General features: G+C 32.6%; 1 protein-coding gene across 2 annotated transcripts in view; it reads left to right on the plus strand.

The window, feature by feature from the left end:
- The window catches only part of LOC143244581 (SEC14-like protein 3), a 56,556-nt gene extending 34,988 nt beyond the window's left edge, over nt 1–21,568 (plus strand). For both annotated transcript variants that reach the window (XM_076489529.1, XM_076489530.1), the window contains exons 10-12: nt 567–673; nt 6,216–6,534; nt 16,277–21,568. In XM_076489529.1, the coding sequence (XP_076345644.1) occupies nt 567–673; nt 6,216–6,534; nt 16,277–16,389 (539 nt within the window). In that variant the 3' untranslated portion in view covers nt 16,390–21,568. The remainder of the gene's footprint in view (nt 1–566; nt 674–6,215; nt 6,535–16,276) is intronic.
- Nucleotides 21,569–22,547: the final 979 nt, after the last annotated feature.

A 22,547-nucleotide genomic window follows, 5' to 3' on the forward strand; every position in this document is an offset into this window, starting at 1 on the left:
CCAGCTCGATTAAAGTTGACTTTTGTTTTTGGTTTGGTTTGGAATTTCGCGCAAAGCTATACGAGCTTTATCTGCGCTACCTGTCCGTAATTTAGCAATGTAAGACTAGATGGAAGGCAGCTAGTCATCACCATCCACCGCCAACTTTTCGGCTACTCTTTTACCAACGAATAGTGGGATTCATCGAAACAATATAACACCCCCAGGGCGAGAATATTTGGTGTGACGGGAATTCAAACCTGCGACCTTCAGATTACGAGTGGAGTGCCTTAACTACTTGGCCATGCCAAGCCTTTTGTTTTTGACAAATCAATAAAAATGCGAAAGGTGCTCCCAGCTTAAAAGTACTTCCGTCGGAAGTGATTGTTGTTTTTAGACGTTTTTTCTGATTTGAAATCCGTAATGAACTTAATAATAAACTGGATTGTAAAAAAATAAAATCTGAAGTCTAAAGTGAATTTTATCGCTATAATTAGACATATCAGTTTGATTATTTTTTTTGTATTTTGGAGTTTAGAACTGTAACATTAAGTTTTTGTACTTGTCACTGAGAAAAATATTTACAGATACCTGGAAGTCAGTTTTATTGGAAGACATTGACCCAGTGGAACTTCCATCACACTGGGGGGGAACAAAAGTTGATCAGGATGGTGACCCTCGATTTTCCACAATTGTAAGTTTTGTTTTTTAACATATGGAAAGAAAAGGTACGTTGTTTAATTTTAAGGTTGTTTTTTTATAGGTTTTGTTAGTAAGCTTATTTGAATATTGAACTGAAAAAACGAAGTAACTTTGGTTCTTTAATCTTTCATCAAGTCTTATCTGGCAACTAGTCTACATGAAAAATTATTTAACGATAACCTCAACCAGTAATGAAGAGGTTAAATATGGTTGAGAAATACTTCTGTTATATAATCATACTATAATGGAACTCTTGCTTATATGATACCGGAAAAATATTTTTATTACGCGATGTGCAACCCCCACTTCGCGATTTATTTAGCCTGTATGCATGTAGACTTGCAATAGGGGCCACGATTTTCCCATCACGGAGAACTATATTTTTTCTATTCTCAGGATGTATATATGACGTCATGAAATATCACACACGGATCTAATGCATTTGCACCATTGGTAATTAAAAATAATATTTTTACTTACGATATAGTAGAACTGACCTTTTTAAAACAATAACGTTTAGACTAAATAGGTAAATCTAGAAACATTATTACGATTATTTGAAACTCACCGTGGCAAAGTAAGTGAAGAATTTGAACTTAAAACAAACGTTGTTTACTTTTATTACGCAAGTAGAAACGTGAACCTTCTTGTTAGTACAAATTAACAGTTTACATACAATAGCTTGTAAATTTATTTGATAGTAAAATAATATAGAGAGGTCATGAGTATATTGTATCAAAACGATTCAAGGTCATTATAGTCTTGTACCTGACGATAGAGTATCTTGACAGTAGCTCTGTAGTAAAGTGTTTACTGTTGTCGTGAGATTGTTATGTTTGAAGTACATCTTTCCTCTTTCCATGAGCCTTACAGTATCTAACATAGGTTTCCCAGTGCCAATTTAAACATTCTAATGGCAGAGGAATCAATAGGTGCTGCACATGACTAGTTTGCTGGCATGTCTTTGTATCGAATAGCATGAATACCCGTTTTATTTTCCAGCTGCTTGTTAAATGCCTTGTTGGACAAATATATATGGAAGGAACCTGTATACATGCGACTTGCATCCCTGTTCCACACAAAATCCTTCTTGGTTTTATTTCTTACTGTTGTCTGAATCACGTGGACGAATTTCACCCATGAAAGTTATGTTTGAGGAGTGTTACTATTACAAGACATTACACTTTTACCATAGCTGATGTACAACTTGTCGCAGGTATCTTTCCAGGTGTCCCTGGTTGCCTAAGATGAGCCATATTTCTTTGTTTTCCAATGCCAATAAGCCAATGTTAGAAATTCTTCATTCCCGATTTTAATACATCTTTGTGATTTGAGTGTACGAATATTTTGCGTCAAATGAATACTATATGACTTTCTTAAAAGCAATTAATTTTCGGTTACATCAAACTATTTATGTAATGCCAAGCAAGGTAAAAATCTAGTTCTGATGCATCCTGTTCCACTGTGAGTTTATATTGGTTATGGTTGTCACGTCTCTTACTGATTTACACTTCAAGTTTGGGCCTCTATTACTAGCGTAATTTTAATAATTCTTAACATAAACTCAAACAAGTAAAGAATAAATACCTACTTCATATCAGTAAGTTCCCTGACTCTTTCAACTGCTAATGGTCAATAATTGTTTTGTAACGCATATGTTCTAATTCCTCGTTTTCTGTGTGAGAAGTGGAGGAGAAGAAAATCGATCTTGGGATATTGTGTTCCATAAACAGTTTTTACTCTTTTCCTTTCAACATAGTAAATAACATAAGAAAAGTTTAAAAAAATATCAGCGCAGTTTCTACATCTGGAAATGTCAAATGTAATCCATTCGACAGCAAATTATGCATGTCGTTGGGGCAAAAAATGTTTTATTCTTGGCAAATTAAAAAAAAAAGACTTTCTTCTTTAAATGATTCAATGTCTATGTCACTTATATTTAAAGAGTCTTGAACAGAATTTTAATGTTGTGTTCGTCCCTGGAGCGTCTCTAAGAATGCTCCATTTCTGTGTAGAAGAAGAGAACAATACAAATAAGTTCTGTATAAAATTATTAATGTTGCTTTAGAACATGGTTTAGCTTCATAATTTCCAACAAGATTTAACAAATTTAACATATAACTAAAGCTGATGCTGCTTGTTTTTAACTATTGCTTAAAGTTCCGAATACTTTACATCCGTATTTGAAGCACTGTCGTAGGGTTGTCTATTACTAATAAATAAAAAAAAAAAACTTTTAACTTACATCCAGTGTTGGATTGATAATTATTGTAAAATGAATTACACTTTTAACTTCGTTTGTGAATTTAAGCTGAAGCTCATTTGCTATTAATTTTAAGAACTTACCACAAGTTTGATGCGATAAATAACTAGTAATTCCTTGACATGATTATTGTAGCACTTCAGATAGTTTAAAATGAACTCATCAAATTCACTAAGATATATACTCAAGACAACTTAAATAATTATCTATCCTGTTTGAATTTAAACTTTTGTCTTGGCCTCTAAATTCTAACCGTTATTTAGACTGAGCTTGGCATGGCCTGGTTGTTAGGGCGCTAAACTCGTAATCTAAGAGTTGTGGGCTCGAATTTCCATAACGCCGAAATTGCTCGCCATCTTAGCTGTGGGGACGTTATAATGTGATGGTTAATATCACTATTCGTTGGTAAAAGAGTAGCCCAAGGGTTTACGGTGTCTTTCCTCTAGTCTATCACTGCTAAATTATCAATGGCTAGAGGAGACAGCCCTCCTGTAGTTTGCATAAAATTCAAAACAGACAAACCAAATCTTATTTAGACACCTAGATTTGGAGATCTGTGTTCCAGATTGGAAAGACGCGTTTGATCACTGATCTGATAGTACCTGATCAAAAGATTCAATTCGTCGGTTTAATGGCGAAATAAAGTTCAGCGTTGATAATAGCAAAACCACCAACCGCGTAAAGAAAGGCGAAACCAGACATAAGAGAGGAAGCAACAAGTTCACAAGACAACAATAATGCGCTAAGTATAAACACTAAAAGTTTAACTAAAAAACCCAAAACAAACCAGTAAAGAACAGTAGTGTAAAGTGCTTGAGTGCGACTCGAAACGCGGACTAAAGACACACAAAGAACAGAGAATTTCATGATATTGAAGTCTTTTAAAGAAAATCTACCAACTATCTCAGACCAGAAACTATTAGATAAAGCCAGCAAAAGTAAACTTGGCTTAGGTGCTGAAGACATAGCATTAAGCTAAGAAAGTCTAGATGCACCTAGATGCGTTGGATTTGGGGGGGATCACCAAGTGTGAAAATGAAATAAAGAATAAAACACCCGTAACTGCTGTAAATGGGGTGAAAACCACGCGCTATAAAGACTGAGAAATATAATGTCACTACAACACAACTCTATAATAACACAAGCAAAGGATGACAAAAGCAACACCTCACAAAAAGAGTAACATTAAAGGAATGGCTTTACTGAACAATGTATCCATGCTAGTAATTAAAGATTTAAAATAATTCTTAGCATTTTCAAACTTGTCCGGCTTTTCCTCTTGACATTTTTAATAACGGCAGGCCTATCATACAGTGTCTTCTGCATGTGCATGGTTTCAACTTATAGATCACCAGTACAACAAACCCACTTTTGCTTTTTAATTTTCCCTAGTTTAGTGCTACTGATGAGGGATAGATGTCCCAAACTTAGTGTAAATTGTCCCATGTTTCTATCTTATGTACGGTTTAAACTTACAGACTAAAACCAAATAGACACGGTCTTGTGTTTCAATTTGTGCTTGTCCAGGGTTACTGTTGAAGAGTGAAATTTCTTGAAACTCGTCTATTTCGTTCTATATTTCTGAGGCCTGTCATGGACTGGTGGTTAAGGCGCTCGGCTCAGCAAACTGTAGGTTGTAGGTTAGAATCCCCGTCACTTAACCCGCTCACCCTTTCAGCCGCGAAGGCATTTTAATGTGATAATTAATTCTATTATTCTTTGGTAAAAGAGTAACCCAAGAGATGTTGGTGGGTAATGTTGACTAACTGTCTTCCCTCTAGTTTGTCACCGCTAAATTAGTGTCGGCTAGCGCAAATAGCTATCGAGAAGCTTTGTGCGAAGTTAACAAAACAAACATCATAAACGTTTTTGAATAACAGCAGTTCTGGCCTAAAAGTGTTTTCTGTATATGTATGGTTTTAACGTCCTGACCACGACTCAAAGAGTCATATTCTTATTTCTCTAGTCACCTGTGTCCAGTATTACCAATAAGAAGTAGAGTGAACTAAAACTGGTTTATCTCAGCGTGAGCGATAAGTTAAATAAAAAAACTGATATTCAACTTTTTTATTCATGTTTTGATGAAGAGAGAAAAATTACAATTTTCAGCATGTTAGTTATATATGTTGATCATATCTTTCACATTAAAACTATTCAAGTAGTAAGCTTTCAGTCATAATATCTTTTAAAATGAGACCTTATATCAGAGTGTTAACAATTTGCATTCTGCTGTCACTAAAATAGACTATAAGGATGACAATCAAATTTCACAATCTATCAGGCAAAGTAGTCGGTAACAGCTGGCATTTGATGGTCTTGATTCGCTGCCTTTCTTCTTGAATATCAGTTCAAAATTAGGGAGTGCTATGAACAGGTAGCTTTTGTGTGTAACTTTTCAAATCTGAAGTTGTTTTTCAACTATTTAGTCAATTTGTCCCCAGTGGCACAGAGGTATGTTTGCGGATTTATACAGCTGTAAAACGGATATTGATGCCTGTGATGGACAAAGCACAGATAGTCCGTTGTGTAGTTTTGTGCTTAATAACAAACAACAACAACTGCTTAATTCCTAACATCAGATAATTTATATTATGATTTCAGTAGGGTACTTATAAAATTCACAAATGACTTAGGACTTGTAAAGAAGCGAAATAATAACCCTTAATTTCACAATCGTGGAACTCTCCAATCTCGTCTTAAAAATTTGCTACATTTTCACTTCTTCAAGATAAAACATTTATTCTGTTAGGTTTAACAGATCATGACTTAGTTTAGTATTCTTGTTAGTGCGGTAACTAAACATTGACTTCACTAAGCTAAGCCTCTCTTGTTTACAATGAGAACATCATAACACAAAATCAATTGATGGAACATTTGCTAAACCTATTGAACTTTCTTATTTTACCAGCTTATGTCTTTTACACCGTAAGATTGACTTTCTAGTAGTGCACACAAAGATAATTTCTAACACAACTTTAGTTTCCATGGGAGTAATCTATTGGACAAAACTTCTCAGCAGTTACTTTTATCAAACAAACGATGTAATTCAATCACTTTTTTGTGAGCTTTGATTTGAATTCACAAATGGAATAACTAATAGGAATAATTAAAAATAATGATATTAGATGTATTTTCAACACATCTGTCAAAGTTAATGAGTATTCTTGTTTCACCAGCTTAGTCTTTTTTTTTTTTTTACACAACATCAAATATTTTTCTGTCGTGTTTAAATAATGTGTAATTGAATACATCATTATTTCTTTAACCCTAGATTGGTACTGGAGGGTTTGTGCCATGTTCTTACTACACGGCTCCTTCTCGACGTTTGTCTGCTGCAGAAAACCTGAAAAAGGTCGTTATCGAGAAAAAATCATTATTTCCGGTAGAACTAAAAATAGAAAAAGCAGGATCTGTTATTCGCTGGGAATTTCAGACAGAGTGCTATGACATTGGCTTTGGGGTTTTCTTTAGACCTAATCAAGAAGAACTGACGCCATGGAACCAAGATGAGGAGTTAATATCTATCCAACGGGTAAATTGTCAGCTTGTTCCAGAAGATGGGATGGTGGTTTGTGAAAAACTAGGAACATGTAAGTATTGTATTACTTATGCCTTAACATGTTTTTAGAAAGAGAAATTTTTATTGAACCAAATCCTAATATTATTTTGGGTTTACGTTTTTTTTACTTCCGAACATAACTTAATTATATTACACAATGAGTGACCGGATATATCCCAGTTCCCAACTTTCACCTTTGGTGTCCTGACAGAAATTATCCACAAAACGTTTGTTCTAGTTTTACCAAAAACCTTAGAGTATTGAACTTTTTTCATCTGTCCTGTTAATAATGATATCAATTAACATTTTGTTTAAATCTTGAAGTTATGAATTTTGAATATGTTCATTGGTAAACCAGTTTTCTGATGTTCTTTTTATTGTTTTGAGTACAGAAACCCTCTAATTACGTGCTTATTTCAATATAATTTGCCTAAAAAGCAGAATAATTACACTATTGTTTTTTAAAATTTTTATTCCATGAAGTCATTTTAGTTTGTTATAATTTCAGGTAAAATCCTCTATACATTTTATGCTGGCTTTTTCTACAATTTAGGAAATTGCTCATCTTATTAGTATTAAACATTTGTACGTAAAAATAAAGTTATCTAAGGCTGAACATATTATTCCAAAATAACTTAAGCCTACTGATTAGTATTAATGTAGACATTTAGTGTCCAAACTTTGTTTTCGTGATAAGTTGGGTCTGGCTTATGCTTAGTTTGTTGGCTTATAGCATTAACAACAAAATGCTGTATAAGTACTGAGGATTTACGATGGAAATTTAAATGTGAAGAACTCACCAGCAGCAAGTTTGAAGTCTTCTAATGTAAAATTAGGGGTTTGATTCCCGTGGCACGAACAACATATAGCTCATTGTATAGCACTTAAAGACAAATAAAAATGTGAAGAATTCAGCTTTTATTAAAATTCTAACTAGTATAATTCATAAGTTGGTAACCCTTGCTGTTTGTATGTAGCTCAATGGTAAACTGAACGGCCTATATTGCTAGAATTCAGAATTTCATCATCACAGGGGTCTCATTGTGTATAGCTCCTTGTGTCGATTTGTGCTAAAATAAATACCTAATAGTTTTTTTGTAGCTCAATGGTAAGTTTGAAGACTTATGATCCTGAACTTCGGGTTTGATTTCTTTAGCAAGCATAGTGAAGTTTCTTGCTAAAACAAGCAAGCAGTTTTTGTGAATTGGCTCAAAATAAACGTAATCTCTAACTTTAGGCATATACCAATCAATATATTAATAATTTCTTAAGTGATTACAATTGTATAATAAACTATATACACACGGAAAGGCTCATATTATTACAGATAATATTACATGATGGCTATTTTATATAATACATTATTTTTCACTAAATATTATTAAGAAAGATTTTCGCTATCTTTACCCAGTATATTATTTTTATTATATAATTAATGAATTTTGAATATGCTCACAGTACGTTTTAGAATTGTTTTTGAGGGGGACTCAGGCCACAACTCGCTGCTTTTCTGAGTAATACAGATATTTATGAAGGTATAGGTATAGTTAGTCTATCAGTTGAGGTTACAAAGTACATAAACTTTATATTTTATAATAATATCCCTCGAAAGACAGTGTAACAAGTGGCCAGTAGGCATAGTTGTTGGGTTAGCTTCACACAAGTTACAAATAAATTTATTTATTACCAAATTATGCAGCCATGCGTTAAACTCATCAACTCTAGGAAGAATTCACTCAGATACTGGTTATTAAAATAAAATATAAAGTTTAATTAAAAATATTCAAATATTAATCAACGTCAATGATAACAAAATTGTCATGAAATAGCTCTATATCAAAATGGCTAAATTCTTCGTTCTGGATGGTTGAATATTCATTGATCAAATTTTCAAGATTTATCAGCATAGATAAGAAACAAATTATCCTTTGAGAAATTGGTTAAGCAAGGTATAAATAAGGAGTAAACTGGAATGGACGACAACTTCTGTTTTTAAAACAAAGTTTTCTATTTTCGGCTGAACACGGAAGACTTTTGAAATGTCCTCTGCACTTATGCTTTTTTAACAATAGAGAGTTCTCGTCCATTTCAGTTTAAGAAAGTAAATTATTAACTTGGTTAACATCGAATGTACATAGTTGTGTTCAGTCAATTCAGTTCAAACTTCTAAAATAATTTTCAACATTTCTATTACTTCTTTGATTAATTTTGCTAATTTTGTTAACATTGTCATATTTCAGACAATTTATTGTTTGCTAAATACGTTTCTAGACTAGAGAATCGTAGTAATAATTACTTACAGTGAGTATGTGTGACGAATATTTTTGATTCTTTGAAGTACGGCAATATTTGGACAAAAAGCCTCCTGGTAACTTTGGATTAAGCGATAATCTGATCTTTTGACCAAGGATATATCATTTTATACATATTTTAAGGTATTTCTCCTATTTCTCAAAAAGTGCTTCAGAGCTACTTTGGAAGCAATTCCTGTGCTTAATTAATGCGTAGATAATCATCGTATGGCTTTGCTCGAAATTAAAAACAAACATACTTAATTACTATATTTTGACTTTCTATAAAATCAAAACCCTAACTGTTTATTAACTGATTGTTACAGTAAACCATTTACTGTTGGTTTTTTTCAATATGCTCCTCCTTTTGTTGCTTCCCATTAAAGTTTTGCAACTTAATTTTTATAAGTCTACTTCTATTTTTATGGACCGTTAGCCATGGTCAATATACGTGACCAACTATGCATTTCACACTTAAACCAGCAATGTAATGTTATAGTAACAACTTATTTCTCCGAATTCAATTAGTATTATAATAGTACAGCAATAAACTTTTATCTTAAACTTCAATTAGTGTTAGTGTTTTATAGCAACAAACTGTGAAAATAAAACTGCTACTTATTTTTTACAAGACCACTTCTATTAGTTTGATGTCTTTTATCATAATAATCCGATGCTTTTCGACACTGTAATCACATCTTTTTACTGCTTATAAGAGGAGCTGTTAGTTTCTATTTTTCATCCTACTGCTTGGAATGCATTTTCGGTTAATCAGTTTACTTACTACTGTTTTTCGTTTCCTTATTTGATTTAAACATCATCCTTAGTTAGAGAAACATGTTAAGCCTGACAATAAATAATGGTACATCATTCCGTCCCAGATCAGAATGGTTACTATAAACACGTGACCATAAATGGTAACCATTAAATCAGGTTTAGGACTAATATTGGTGGAGACCTGTAAATTAAGTAACTACCAATAGAGGTAGTATGGTCATGTAATGTTGGTGGGGACCCATAATTAGATAACTACTAATAGAGGTTGGTCAAGTTTCTATTGTACCTTTGTGGGTTCTTCTTTTATCTTACGCGTATGTATGGATATACATGAAAAAATAATTTCTATCCGTTAAGCATTCGTAATGTTAGCAAATGCTTCAACAGAAGGGTGTATTAAACTATAAATAATCACATGAAAACGTGAGTAAGCTGTAAGGAATATCATTTTACTATAACTATTGTAGTACGTTAGAAAGTTAACATGTAGCAATTTTAACTTTGAAATTCTGTGCACTTTGTAAAATCAGTGTTTGTTTTTTCCCATGAGTAAAGTGTTGTATTTATACACAAATGAATAAATGTAGTATACAATATTTTAAAAACTTTCAGTCACTAAAATGTATTTGTCAAATATAAGCAGTGGTCGCTATCATGAAAAACATTGTCTTCTGGTAAATACAAGTCCATTTTATGATTTCCTCCTTTTACTCACATTATAATAGTTAATGTTGTAAATATATGTGAATAACTTGAATTATATATAATGTACATGAGTTTAAAAAGTGCATTAATAAACAGAAGGAAACATATTTTGATATTTACCTGTGGTCAATGTCACTTATCGCATGCATTTTTATGCTACATTCGAATGCACAAGCAAAAGTTTCAGTTTATTTTTAACTGCAATGCTGTAACATGGACTACTTTCACTGTGCCCACCATACGTACTGAACCCAAATTTTTAACGTTATAAGCTGGCAAATCTACCACCGAGTCATAAAAGAACAGACATGGACAAAACATTAGTATTATAACTGGTTGTTATAATCTGTAATCTGCTTAAATTTACCTTGTTGAACAATAGTTGGAAAATCTGTAAAATATTATAAGTTGAAAATAATTCATGGTGATACGCTAGATGTTTCTTAGTGATTAACATGCCAGATTGTGTATCAGAGGGTTTATGGTTTGAGCCCATGTTATACCACTGAATCTGTCGTGCACTTTCAGTTGTAGATACATTCTGAAACTGACAATCAATTCCACTGTTTTGTTAACAGTTGCCATATAGTCAGTAGCTGCTATTGACCGATCTTCTTCTCTCTTTAGTCAGTAATTCTAAATCAAGGGGTTTAAAGCCTGCGCATTATGTGCGTATATTTTGCATTTTCTACCTTCTTATTTTATAAAAGGACTTTATCAAGAAAATTCAATTACACCTGTATGTTCAGTTTTTACGTAATTTGTGACAGAGTTGAGTTGTTAAGTTGATTTCATCATAACTCCCTTTGTTCTTTGTCATTCCTTGGATTTGCACATAGGAGGATGACTGTAAAGTACTGTTTTTCAATGATAGATCAGGTCATATCTGGAGATTTAAACCTTCTATATAGTTGGATCGGAATGAGACAAATAGAAACATTTAGCGAGATAAAAAAACAACAGAGATTTAAATAGGGGATTGTTTCTATATCAATTGTTTAAAATTATAGTTAACCGTAAATAGCAAACTTAAAAAAATGAGAATAAATTTAAAATATGCATATCTACTAAGTTACCGAAGTCAAAAGATATAGAGATTTTTATAGATGTCAAATCCAACATTTTCTCCACTAAGAGCTAAGAACAACCAGATGATCTTCATATGAGTTACCAATGACATATACAATTTTACTTTATAATACGCATGGTCAGGTGGGTTAAGGCGTGCGACTCGTAATCTGAAGGTCGCGGGTTCGCATCCCCATCGCACCAAACATGCTCGCCTTTTCAGCCGTGGGGGCGTTATAATATTACGGTCAATCCCATTATTCGTTGGTAAAAGAGTAGCCCAAGAGTTGGCGATGGGTGGTGATGACTAGCTGCCTTCCCTCAAGTGTTACACTGCTATATGAGGGACGTCTAGCACACATAGCCCTCGAGTAGCTTTGCACGAAATTAAAAAAAACAGCAAACTTTATGGTACAATGAAATACATGTGTAGTGCAAACCGTGTTTTTCTCTTTATCTAAAGATGAAGTATTGTTAAAATAACAAATGTGTGATACTGTCTTATTTAGTCTATGATTTTATTTACCTACAAGCTTAACTTAAAGCAATTTGATCCACGATGAAAGGATTAAAACACGAGTTTTTACACAAGAATATAGAGAAACTAAAAGTTACTTAAATTGGATGTGCAAAAAAAATTGTTACAAATGTGGATAACCAGTGTATGAAGTCTAGAAACAGAAACACTGGAAATACGGTCCGGCATGGCCAAGCGTGTTAAGGCGTGCGACTCGTAATCTGAGGGTCGCGGGTTCGCATCCCCTTCGCGCCAAACATGCTCGCCCTTTCAGCCGTGGGGGCGTTATAATGTGACGGTCAATCCCACTATTCGTTGGTAAAAGAGTAGCCGAAGAGTTGGTGGTGGGTGGTGATGACTAGCTTCCTTCCCTCTAGTCTTACACTGCTAAATTAGGGACGGCTAGCACAGATAGTCCTCGAGTTGCTTTGTGCGAAATTCCCAAAAAACAAACACACAAATCTTACATACCATCTAAGCCAAGGGGTTCTATAAAAATTTGCTTGGCACTTAATCTCTCAAGGGTATTATTAAATCCAAGTACAACTGATAGTGGTTGCTGTTGTTTTTGAAGTTCGCACATAGCTACTCGATGGCTATCTGCGCTAACTGTCCCTAATTTAGTAGCGTTAGACTAGATGGAAGATAGATAGTTATCTATATAGAGACGACTAGCACAGATAGCCCTCGAGTAGCTTTGTGCGAAATTCAAAAACAAACATACAAAACTGGAAATACATACAATAAGTTTTACGAGTAATAATTTTAGACTCTGTAAACCAAGATTTAACTTCGATCACAAGCAAACTGTCTTTCATGCTAGAATCATATAATTATGGGAAAACGGATTAATTATCTAATCGTGAAATTATACAAAATTAATATGAAGGTCAGTAAAGTTAATTTCAACAAGACAGTACAGGATTAATTAAACAATCCAGTATTCTATCGTAAACTATATTTGTGAAATAATATGGAAAAGCAGATTTTTTGTCTTGTGTAAACTAATCTTGCTTGAACTCAACATCTGCAATTTTCTACACATTAAAACACAAACGAGCATATATGATCAGAATTCGTCTACGAAAAGCAACTGTACATTTAGGATAATGTCATGCATTAAATGCTAAGTTTTACATAATTATTATTTATATGTTAAGGAAAAGTTCCATGCAGGAAATCATTTGTTTAGAATAAAGGATATCATATATCTTGAATTACTCCAAATTGCACTCCTGAGAAAGCCTAATGTTTGGCCAAAAGAAATATTTAATAAGTTTGTCACACGACTTATTGACACCTACGTAGGTGACTTCCCATGAGAAGTTCATGGGTAACTTTCAGGATATTTCAGCACGATATACATTTTGCGCAAATGGATAACCTACAACCCAGTCCACTGAAACTGGCATATTTAGTGGTCGCCATTTTCTCATGAGCACACCATTTTTTGAAAAAGTATCTATTTATTACTAATTCATCTTTTGGGAGTGCATATCTAAATAATGAAGAGATTTGTGGATTATTTTCTTGCTTTGTGATCAGTTCACCTCTAGTAAACGAATCTTCACTAGCTGAACCAGATCCCTCACAATCATTATTGTCACTCACCAATGAATTCTCAGTTGGGTAATTATTCACAAGACCTCTGTCGAATCCAAGAGATGTTTGAGAGAAATCTGTAATATCGTCCTCTGAACAAGTGTGTATCATTTGTTTTTGCTTAATTTCTTAGCCTGTGCTCGAGGCACAGCACACGAGGGAAATAAATCGAGATTTTCCTCAACACTATCATCATTTTTAGATGAAAGAGTTTGTCGGCTCGCAAACCATTTTAATTTTGACAACAACTTTTCCTCCAACCAAATCGAATCCTCCCAACAAAAATGATGTACACATAATTGGCAGAGTAGGTCTTTCTCCACCCACAACTGGTCTCAAAACTAGGTCTAATGTTAAATAAATGTCATGAAAAGAAATAATAACAAAGTCCTCTTCTATACTCCGAGCAATAAGAAACACACCAGTGGCAGAACTCAATCTGAAAGTGATATACCTTCTAACAACAATAATTGAGTCACCTTTATCTCAGACGAGTTTCCGATTTATTATGTTACATATGTTAATGTATTACAATTTCAAATAACCTGAACCGATTTAAGTTGTAATTCAAATTTAGAAATTAATTAAATGTTGATTTGTATCAAATATATGATATTTGCAAACAAGATTGATTTGTTTGTTTTTTGAATTTCGCACAAAGCAACTCGAGGGCTATCTGTGCTAGCCGTCCCTAATTTAGCAGTGTAATATTAATAATATTATTATTGAATAAATAAGCGGATAGTGAAGTGAAATTGAGTAAATAGGTTGACCATGAACTACACATTCTTTCCAGCATTGTTTTTTTATAAACACAAAGTCTAAGTTCAGAGACGAAAAATGGAATAAAAGTGTGAGCTCTGGTTCCTACACAAGAAACTAAACTGAGTAGCTGCTATATTAAAGTTAATTTTTAACTTTTGATCATAAGAACCTATCAGCAAAGATAGGATATGTTGCCAAGAATTGCAGATAAAACCCTTAGAAAATATGAACTATTCCTGTATGATGAGAAGGAAAATAAACTGCTACAAGTGTGAAAAATGTAAACATTACATTCGAGACTGTAATGAATCAGTTATTTATAATGAACCAATGAAATGATATTTTGAAGACAAGATAATTTTATCTAGCCCAATTAAAATAAAAAGTTTGTTATTTAAGAAAATAAGCCTAAATGTCAATGAATACATTGATCAGAAGCCTTGGAATATGTTGATTGACATTCGTTCCACAGCTACCATCATTTAAGCTGATTTGGTTATGAAAGTTGAAGCACTGCTTCCAGAGATGAAGCACGCGATGGATTGATACAACGAGCAAATGATAATAAAGTTCCAGCAAGAGGGAACGTAGAAGTGACTTATATATACTGCAGGACGCTTTTGTACACAATATGATGTATGGGTTATTTACATTTAGGAATACTGCATGCAAGGAATTATTTCATAGAGAAATATTAATGTTAGGTTTGATTTGCTTCAAACAATGTTACAGTCTATGACGAATAAATCCCTGTGAACTATACGACTGTTACACTACAAAGGGTTGGAGTTCCAGTGGCAGCAAGGGTTTAAGACAGAAACAGTAAAAATATTCAACCTAAATTACAACAGTTAAGAATCTATATAAAACTGATAACCAAAACCAAAGGCCATCCATCGTGAATATCTCTGGAAGCACATCAACAGAAAAATGTTAAATTGTGAATTTTAGAGGAAACTTTCTTAGAAGTTATCTTGTTAAACAGCTTGAAGTTCTTATTGAAATCATCTTTAGAGTGTCACCAGGAATGAAGCCAGAAGCACCATAGTGTTCCAGCGACTGAAAGTTAAGTGTTTGTGTGCGTTTTCTTATAGCAAAGCCACATTGGACTATCGACTTTGTTTATCTGATCTTTCCATTGTAAATCCGTAGACTTACTACTATACCAGCGAGAGATTAGTAGTCAGATAATGGTGTAGCTTCAGGAGGTGAGTTTATCTTACATACCTCACCTTTATATTTGTCATTTATTTATTTTGGAGAACGGCCATCTTCCCATAACTGTTTGCAGGTAGTCACATCCAAAACTTAGAGCACATTTTATATCCCACATTACGGTCTGTACCCGGGGGATCATTTTAAGTTATGCTTGTTTTGAAGTTAAGTATAAAGCTACACAATGGACTATCTATGCTCTTTCCACCGCGGGTATCGAAACCCGGTTTCTGCATAAGTCCGCACACATCCCGCTGTGCCACTGGGGGCTTAAGTTGTACGGCGTTTTTGGTTTGGTTTTTACTTGGATTTGTTTTTGTTCATGAAGTGTCATTTATCATAAGTTTGGATTTGTTGTTTTGAAAACAATCCTTTTCTTTATTTTTTTTTCTCTTTTTCTCTGTATATATATATTTTAAGATAAAATTAAAATTTACGGCTATTTTAAATTGTAATACGTAAAATAGTAACTTGAAGACTCGTCCGAAATAAACTATAGTATGTAACAGCACAAATAGCTTTTGTGGCTTTCCAATGAAACAAACTATTTCTTAAAATACCTGATGGAGTCTCCGTTTCATAATTACCTAGTTGTAGATTTAATACACGTTATTGTTAATAAATCTTTTTGTTTGTTCCTTTGATTTGGGGGCTGTACCCTTGCTGTGACTCTATGTTCTTTTATTTTTAAACAAGCAAGTAAACACTGGGGTCCGAAGCCTGATTCATTGTCATTCGTTCCACCTGGTGGAATGCTAAAATGTTATAAACGTATATAAACTTGGTCATTATTACTGTACCTTTGTGTTAATGTTTTTTTGTTTTTCTTTCAGATATCTTGATGTTTGATAACAGTTTCAGCTGGTGCCGCAGTAAGAAGCTAATGTACCAGGTCCGCATTCTGCCGCCAAATTCTACTTCACAAGAAAGTAAACCATATACCTAAATTGTTGTCGTCTTTTACCTATCGAAACATTTGGAAGTCCAATTCTGTACGCCAGTATCGGGGTTTGATTCATATTATGTGTTTTATTAAATTTCTTGGGTCCCATTCGTCATACTTCTATTTAAATAGATAAATCCGTAATTTCAAGTTTTAACTCTTAACGGTTAAGTGTTATGTAAGTTTTGAGCTCTTCCTATCTTTTCGATGTGCTTTGCAGCTGTTATTCAAACACTTACAGTATATGATGTGTATAGCGGAATACATTGTTGTTCTGTAACCACAACAAAAACAAATTAGAAATATCATTTATGTTTCGAAAAAAAATCACTTAAATGTGTTTGAAGCAAAAAATCAGATAATTCTGCAATGTCGTAATTAAATAAAATAAACCCTTTCATTCATCCGTAACGTAACAATTGATTGAACAATGCAAGATGACCAGGTAAAAGTAGTACTAATTCAACTTTATTCACACACAAAAACAAACTAAAAAAGCATGCCTTTTGTAAAAGGGCAGTTTTCGGGTTGTTTTTTTTTTTTGGTAAAGTGGGACAGACTTTTAAATATGGAGGATAACACATATCGTCTGTAAAGGTACAAAACAAGTATCAAGGTTAATTTTGTTTTTGTATTTTAGTCAAATCTCTTAAATGTATCTTTAAAAGTGAAAGAAAAAACATAGGTATACGCATGAAACTATTCACATCTGGTGGGTTTTTAAAAAGTAACCCTTAGGTAATCTGATAGAGTGATTAATACAACGAAAATAATATATGTATTACTCGTTTTTATGTTAGTGTTAATTCATCGTCTTTAGGGTTAAGAATTTTTATCCTGTCGATAAACTATGATGTGTAACATTTTGTATCGTATCTTACATCAGTTGGTAAAACAAAGACATGATTATTCGACGCTATTGTTCAAACTCTCAATTTGTGACAAGTGACCCGCTCGGATTATTAGGACATTGTTTATTTCACTACTAAAAATGAAAACTGTAATGCGGTAAACTAAATGCCGAAATAATAATAATACACTTAATACGTTTAACAGAGTGTTGTATTTTACTTTTTCGTTTGGTTAATACGAAATGTAACATGATTATACGATTTGTGAACAGGTATTTCCAGCTTGTTTATTTTTACCCATTGCACAAAACAGTCGTCAAGAAGCTCTGCTGCAAAGTATAACACCATATAATTTCTGAAGTAGGTTTATAGTTGGGTGTTACGTTTATGAAGGTCATAAGTGTCATACACCCCAAATAATAATGCATATTAAATAATAATAATACAAGTTTTAAAGTTAACTTCGCAACCCAGTTTTTTAACTCAAGTACCTGAAACGTACAAAACTAAATTTGTTTATTTACATTACTGATAAATTACTACCTTCAAAATAAGTCGTATCTTCACCTATTTTTTATTGCATAAATATTTCGAGAACGTGTTTGTGTGTGTGTGTGTACACATGTGTGAGTGTGTGTTATTATTAAAAATTGTTTTCTCTTTTTGTCGATTTTTAAACACTGATGCCATTTATTTTTACAATAAGTTTCAAAGAATGTTGTGTTATTTATTTTTGGTGTGATCCCTATTTATTTATTTACATTTATTAGTTTGAAAGTAGTATTTCATTTAAATTAGTTTGTTTGATACCGGATGTATTTATTACACAAGCATGAAATAATATTGTATCACTTTCTGGTGAATGTTAATTACCCTATCTAATTGTTAACCTTCCTTGTTTTTCTAAAGATATGTTAGTGATTAAAACATTGTGCAAGGCGGAATGAACTTAACCAGAACATGGCGCTTTATTACAGTCATAATTATAATATGGATTTATTTCTATCTTACTTGAAGAATGATAAAACTGCAAATTTACATGGTTATTTTTGATTACTGAAAAAAGTCGCAATTAATACTGGTAAATTTTCTTGGTGTAATTAAAATTTGAAAATAATTAGTAGTTTAACAAAATCAAACGTTTCCGTTATGTGGTACCCACATTTTAATGATAAGATTAAAATGATAATAATAATTATTATTATTAAGATTTAAAAATTACTGAAATCTCTTGGATTATCACTTTTTACATTCTTTGTTACGTATACGAAAAAAAAAAAAGTTTCATTATTAAAGGACTTGTGTCGTAGCACGTAGTTCGTCTTAAAACGTACGAAACCGTAACACATCACATAGACCCAAGCCAAATATTTGAGCTTTCACTATTTCATTATTAAACATAGAACGACAGTAAATCATATTAAACATATTTATATTTATTATGTATTTAAAACATTATTAACGCACTAAACGTCACGATTTGCGTTGCGACTATTGGCGATGTTAGCACAGCACGTAAATGTGGGTAGGATTGGTATTTTTTCTGTGGTTATAAAGATGAGAGGCGAACTAATTACTGTAATATCAGTATAATATGGTATGTAACGTGTTGTGAGCACCAATGTTATTGCTAATATAAATTTCAAGGCTACACACACACACACACACACACATGTATTTATCTGAGGTACCAAATAAAATTTACGCGTAAATAAACTTTTAGCCAGATTTTATTTATGAAAATTGTGATAATTAGAATTATTGAGGGTACACATGGAGTCAAATAATCATGTACGATAAAACTAAGGTTGCCATTCTATTAACTAAAATTATTATTCTTCGTGCCTAGATGTTCAACAAAGTCCGAATTATATTTACATGTGTTAAAGTTTAAGGAAATCATTAAAAACTAAAACAAAACAACTAGTGTACCAGAAAGTGATTTATACACGGTGTTTCAAAAGTTTAGATGTAAACAAATACGTTGGTTGATCACAAATTGTTTCGTGTTATCAGATCTCGCACTCAGAGTTAGAGTAAAGTTTTACAAAAATAGTACACGTACAATTGATCTTCGTTTTCATATGTTATTTAATTCCTGGAAACAATTTCTTTTTAGTTTTGCATAAGGTATTAAAACTAGCTTAAGGATTATTGAGTTGAACTGAAGTACTGGTATGAAAGTTTTCTTAATAAACAGAATTTAATGATTTTTCTCAAGCGTTCCCAATGGAAATATGACAATTATAATCGTTCATAAGCTATAGTAGAAAAATCTTGATGTACTGACAGTACACAAGTACATATTTACATATACGTGTTGAATTATCGCTTATATTTGATTCTGTCCTTGATTTGTGCTTTTTACAACGTATTCAGTTTTGCAGATTATTATTTTTAACACTATCTAGCGAACTGTATTTTTATTTTGAACTACATCCAAATTTTATTGTAGTTACTGGTTGTCAAAATAAGAAACAAAGTTAAACCTAAGCATTCTGTATTTTATCAATTACTATCTAGCTGTTTAGAAGACAGCGTGGCTATCGTGATATTTATTCGATATTGTTGTTTAAAAAGAGGATATTGTTAAATATTGTGTTTTTATGGCAATAATACAAACGTTTCTTTACATTTGTATTTTGTTTTGTTGTTGATCATATAGTGTTATGGTGGTAATACTGTTCGTGTGTCTCTGAGGTTACTGACAAAGATTTCGTTTAAAATAAAATTGACTTTACTACCTTCACACGAAGAATTTCTAGAAAAACTTCCTTTTGTGTTTATATATATTACATTAGTTTCGACCTTACGCACATATTGATTAACATTGTTATAAATGTCTCTCACTTTGGGCTTAAGACCAAAATTAGTCATGTAATATGCACATATGCCAAGATTTTAGTATATTTATATAGAATATTACGGTAATTAGAAAGTAATCCTGCGTTAGTATAAAAAAGGGGACCATAAAAAATAAACATAAGTGTTAACGGTTATTGCTAAACCTGGCCAATGCCACCCAACTAATTTTCATTATTTTAATAATGGAAATTATTTCCGAAGAAGGATGAAACAAAAATAAATACGCATCGACTCGCCTCATCCTCGGAGAGGTATGATGCGTAGACGTTGTTCTGACGGTTCCAACGGCTTCGATTATTTTAATAATGGCTTGACCTAACTATGCATAAATATTGTATTCGACTGCTTCCGTAACGGCATTTTTAAGACGATTTTCATATCGTGTTTAAATATTGCCTCAGTTTGTTTTTATCTAAATATGAATTAAATAACTTATATAGGTTTTCATTAGGTCGTTCTGGCCCTTACAACCAAAGAATTTAAATTTTATGGAATTTTGGCTCATAAGTTAATAGCTTAAAATAAATCACATTAATAAGACAGTTGTGTTTACAGTACACATGGTTCATGAATATATTAATAACTGAAAATTATCTGTACATGTATTGCTAACTTCAAACACTGCAGACTTTCAACATGAGTACTGATCGGTGACTTTATATACGAAACCTGGAGTTGTAGGAGATAGACCATTATTGTCTAACAAGAATTGTGCGTACATGGGAATTTTTTATGTCTTAAAATTTAATCTTACTATTTAATTTGTTCTACCTGCATGAAAATGTCATGATAAAAAGTGTAACATTCACATTTTTGTTTTCGTTTGCTATTGATATTTATTTGTTGTTATTCAGTCGTTTATAAAAAGACAACTTTTCCCCACATTCTCTGGAAGAATGTCTTTACACATTTCTTACTGAATGAAATATTATTTGGAAGTATCAAAGAAGTTGAGAAACTTACATTATATTTTTTGTTGAAAAGAAATTAAGGTTGGGTAGAAAACCAATTCAATATTCTATAATGCAATTAGAAAGTTGTCAGTAATAGTCTCAGTTATATTTTAAAACATATGCGCGAAGAAAAGTAATTGGAATTAGATAACTTTATTATTTATGCAATTAACATTAGACTGTAAAATGATTTTGAAAAATGTTTCCTAATCACAATGAGTAAAATATGAAGTACATAACCTAAAAACATAATATATTATTTTAATGTACATGAATTAATAATTACAAAATCTTAAAGTGAGAATTTGCCTTTATTGTTTTAACCTTAGCACTGTGTTTTTCTCTTTGAATTCCTAAAGTATGTTGTGAATACATTTAAATTGTGATGTTCAAACAACCTAGTGTTGCTGTTTTTCCTTTAGTGCCTCAAGTCGTCGACAGGATGTATACCAGAGTATTATTATATTTGTTGTCTGTGTAACAGTAAAGCAATAAAATGAATACTTACAGCAACTGTATACTTTCTTCATTTAGGGACAGTCAGAGGTCTAGTCAAGAACAGAAATATAAACATTTTAAATTAATAAGCACGTTTTGTTTAAAAATCAGTTTATCAACCAAAGCAAGTTATTAAAAAAAACAAGTTTAGCATAATTCAAGTTTTTATAGGCGTGTTCAGGTTCCTGTAACTGATATGTAGTAATTGTAAAATTATACAACTTCCTGTGACGTACATGGTGCAAGAACATTGGCAACTACTTATGGAATGGTATTCTTAAATACACTTTTCGCTCGGTTTCTGCGGATAATCGGATATTTATTTTGGAATTGTATTAATGAGTAAATTTAAGTTCCACTTTCACTAAGTTTGATGAAAGAGACGAAACACAACCTAAAAAAATTATTGCAAACAATCGAAGCGTCTAATGGATTGTATGAGATGCAATTCTTTTTACTAGGCAGAGTTGAAATCTGTATTTGAATTGAAGACTGTTCTAGATTAGGAGAGCATAGCATTCATTATATAAACGGTGTTCTATAATACCATCTATCTCGTCACGGATGTGTTGCGTATGCCATTGGTGGCCATTCCAAATTCAAAATTTGGGTGGATATAATCTCATGGTACCATTTAATCTGCAAGTGTAAAAGATCATAGCGTTCCTTTCGCAGTGAGAAATTTCACATAAATCCATAGGGAAATGGTACAGGACAACAGATGATCAAAGAAAAAAGAATTTATCACATTTCTTGGACAATGTCAAAACTACACAAACAGCTAGAAACATGTACGAGGGCTGTTCAAAAAATACGCGGACGACGTCATAAAACAAAATGTACTTTATTTAGAAGTTACAGGTCTGGGACCCCTTCAAAGTACTCTTCTCCCCAACGCACACACTTATCCCAATGGTGTTTCCACTTGTTGAAACAGTCCTGGTACGCTTCTTTTGTAATGTCCTCCAGCTCCTTCGTCGCATTTGCCTTAATC

Source organism: Tachypleus tridentatus, chromosome 2 (assembly GCF_004210375.1).
Source record: "Tachypleus tridentatus isolate NWPU-2018 chromosome 2, ASM421037v1, whole genome shotgun sequence".
In the NCBI taxonomy this organism is placed as follows: Eukaryota; Metazoa; Arthropoda; class Merostomata; order Xiphosura; family Limulidae; genus Tachypleus; species Tachypleus tridentatus.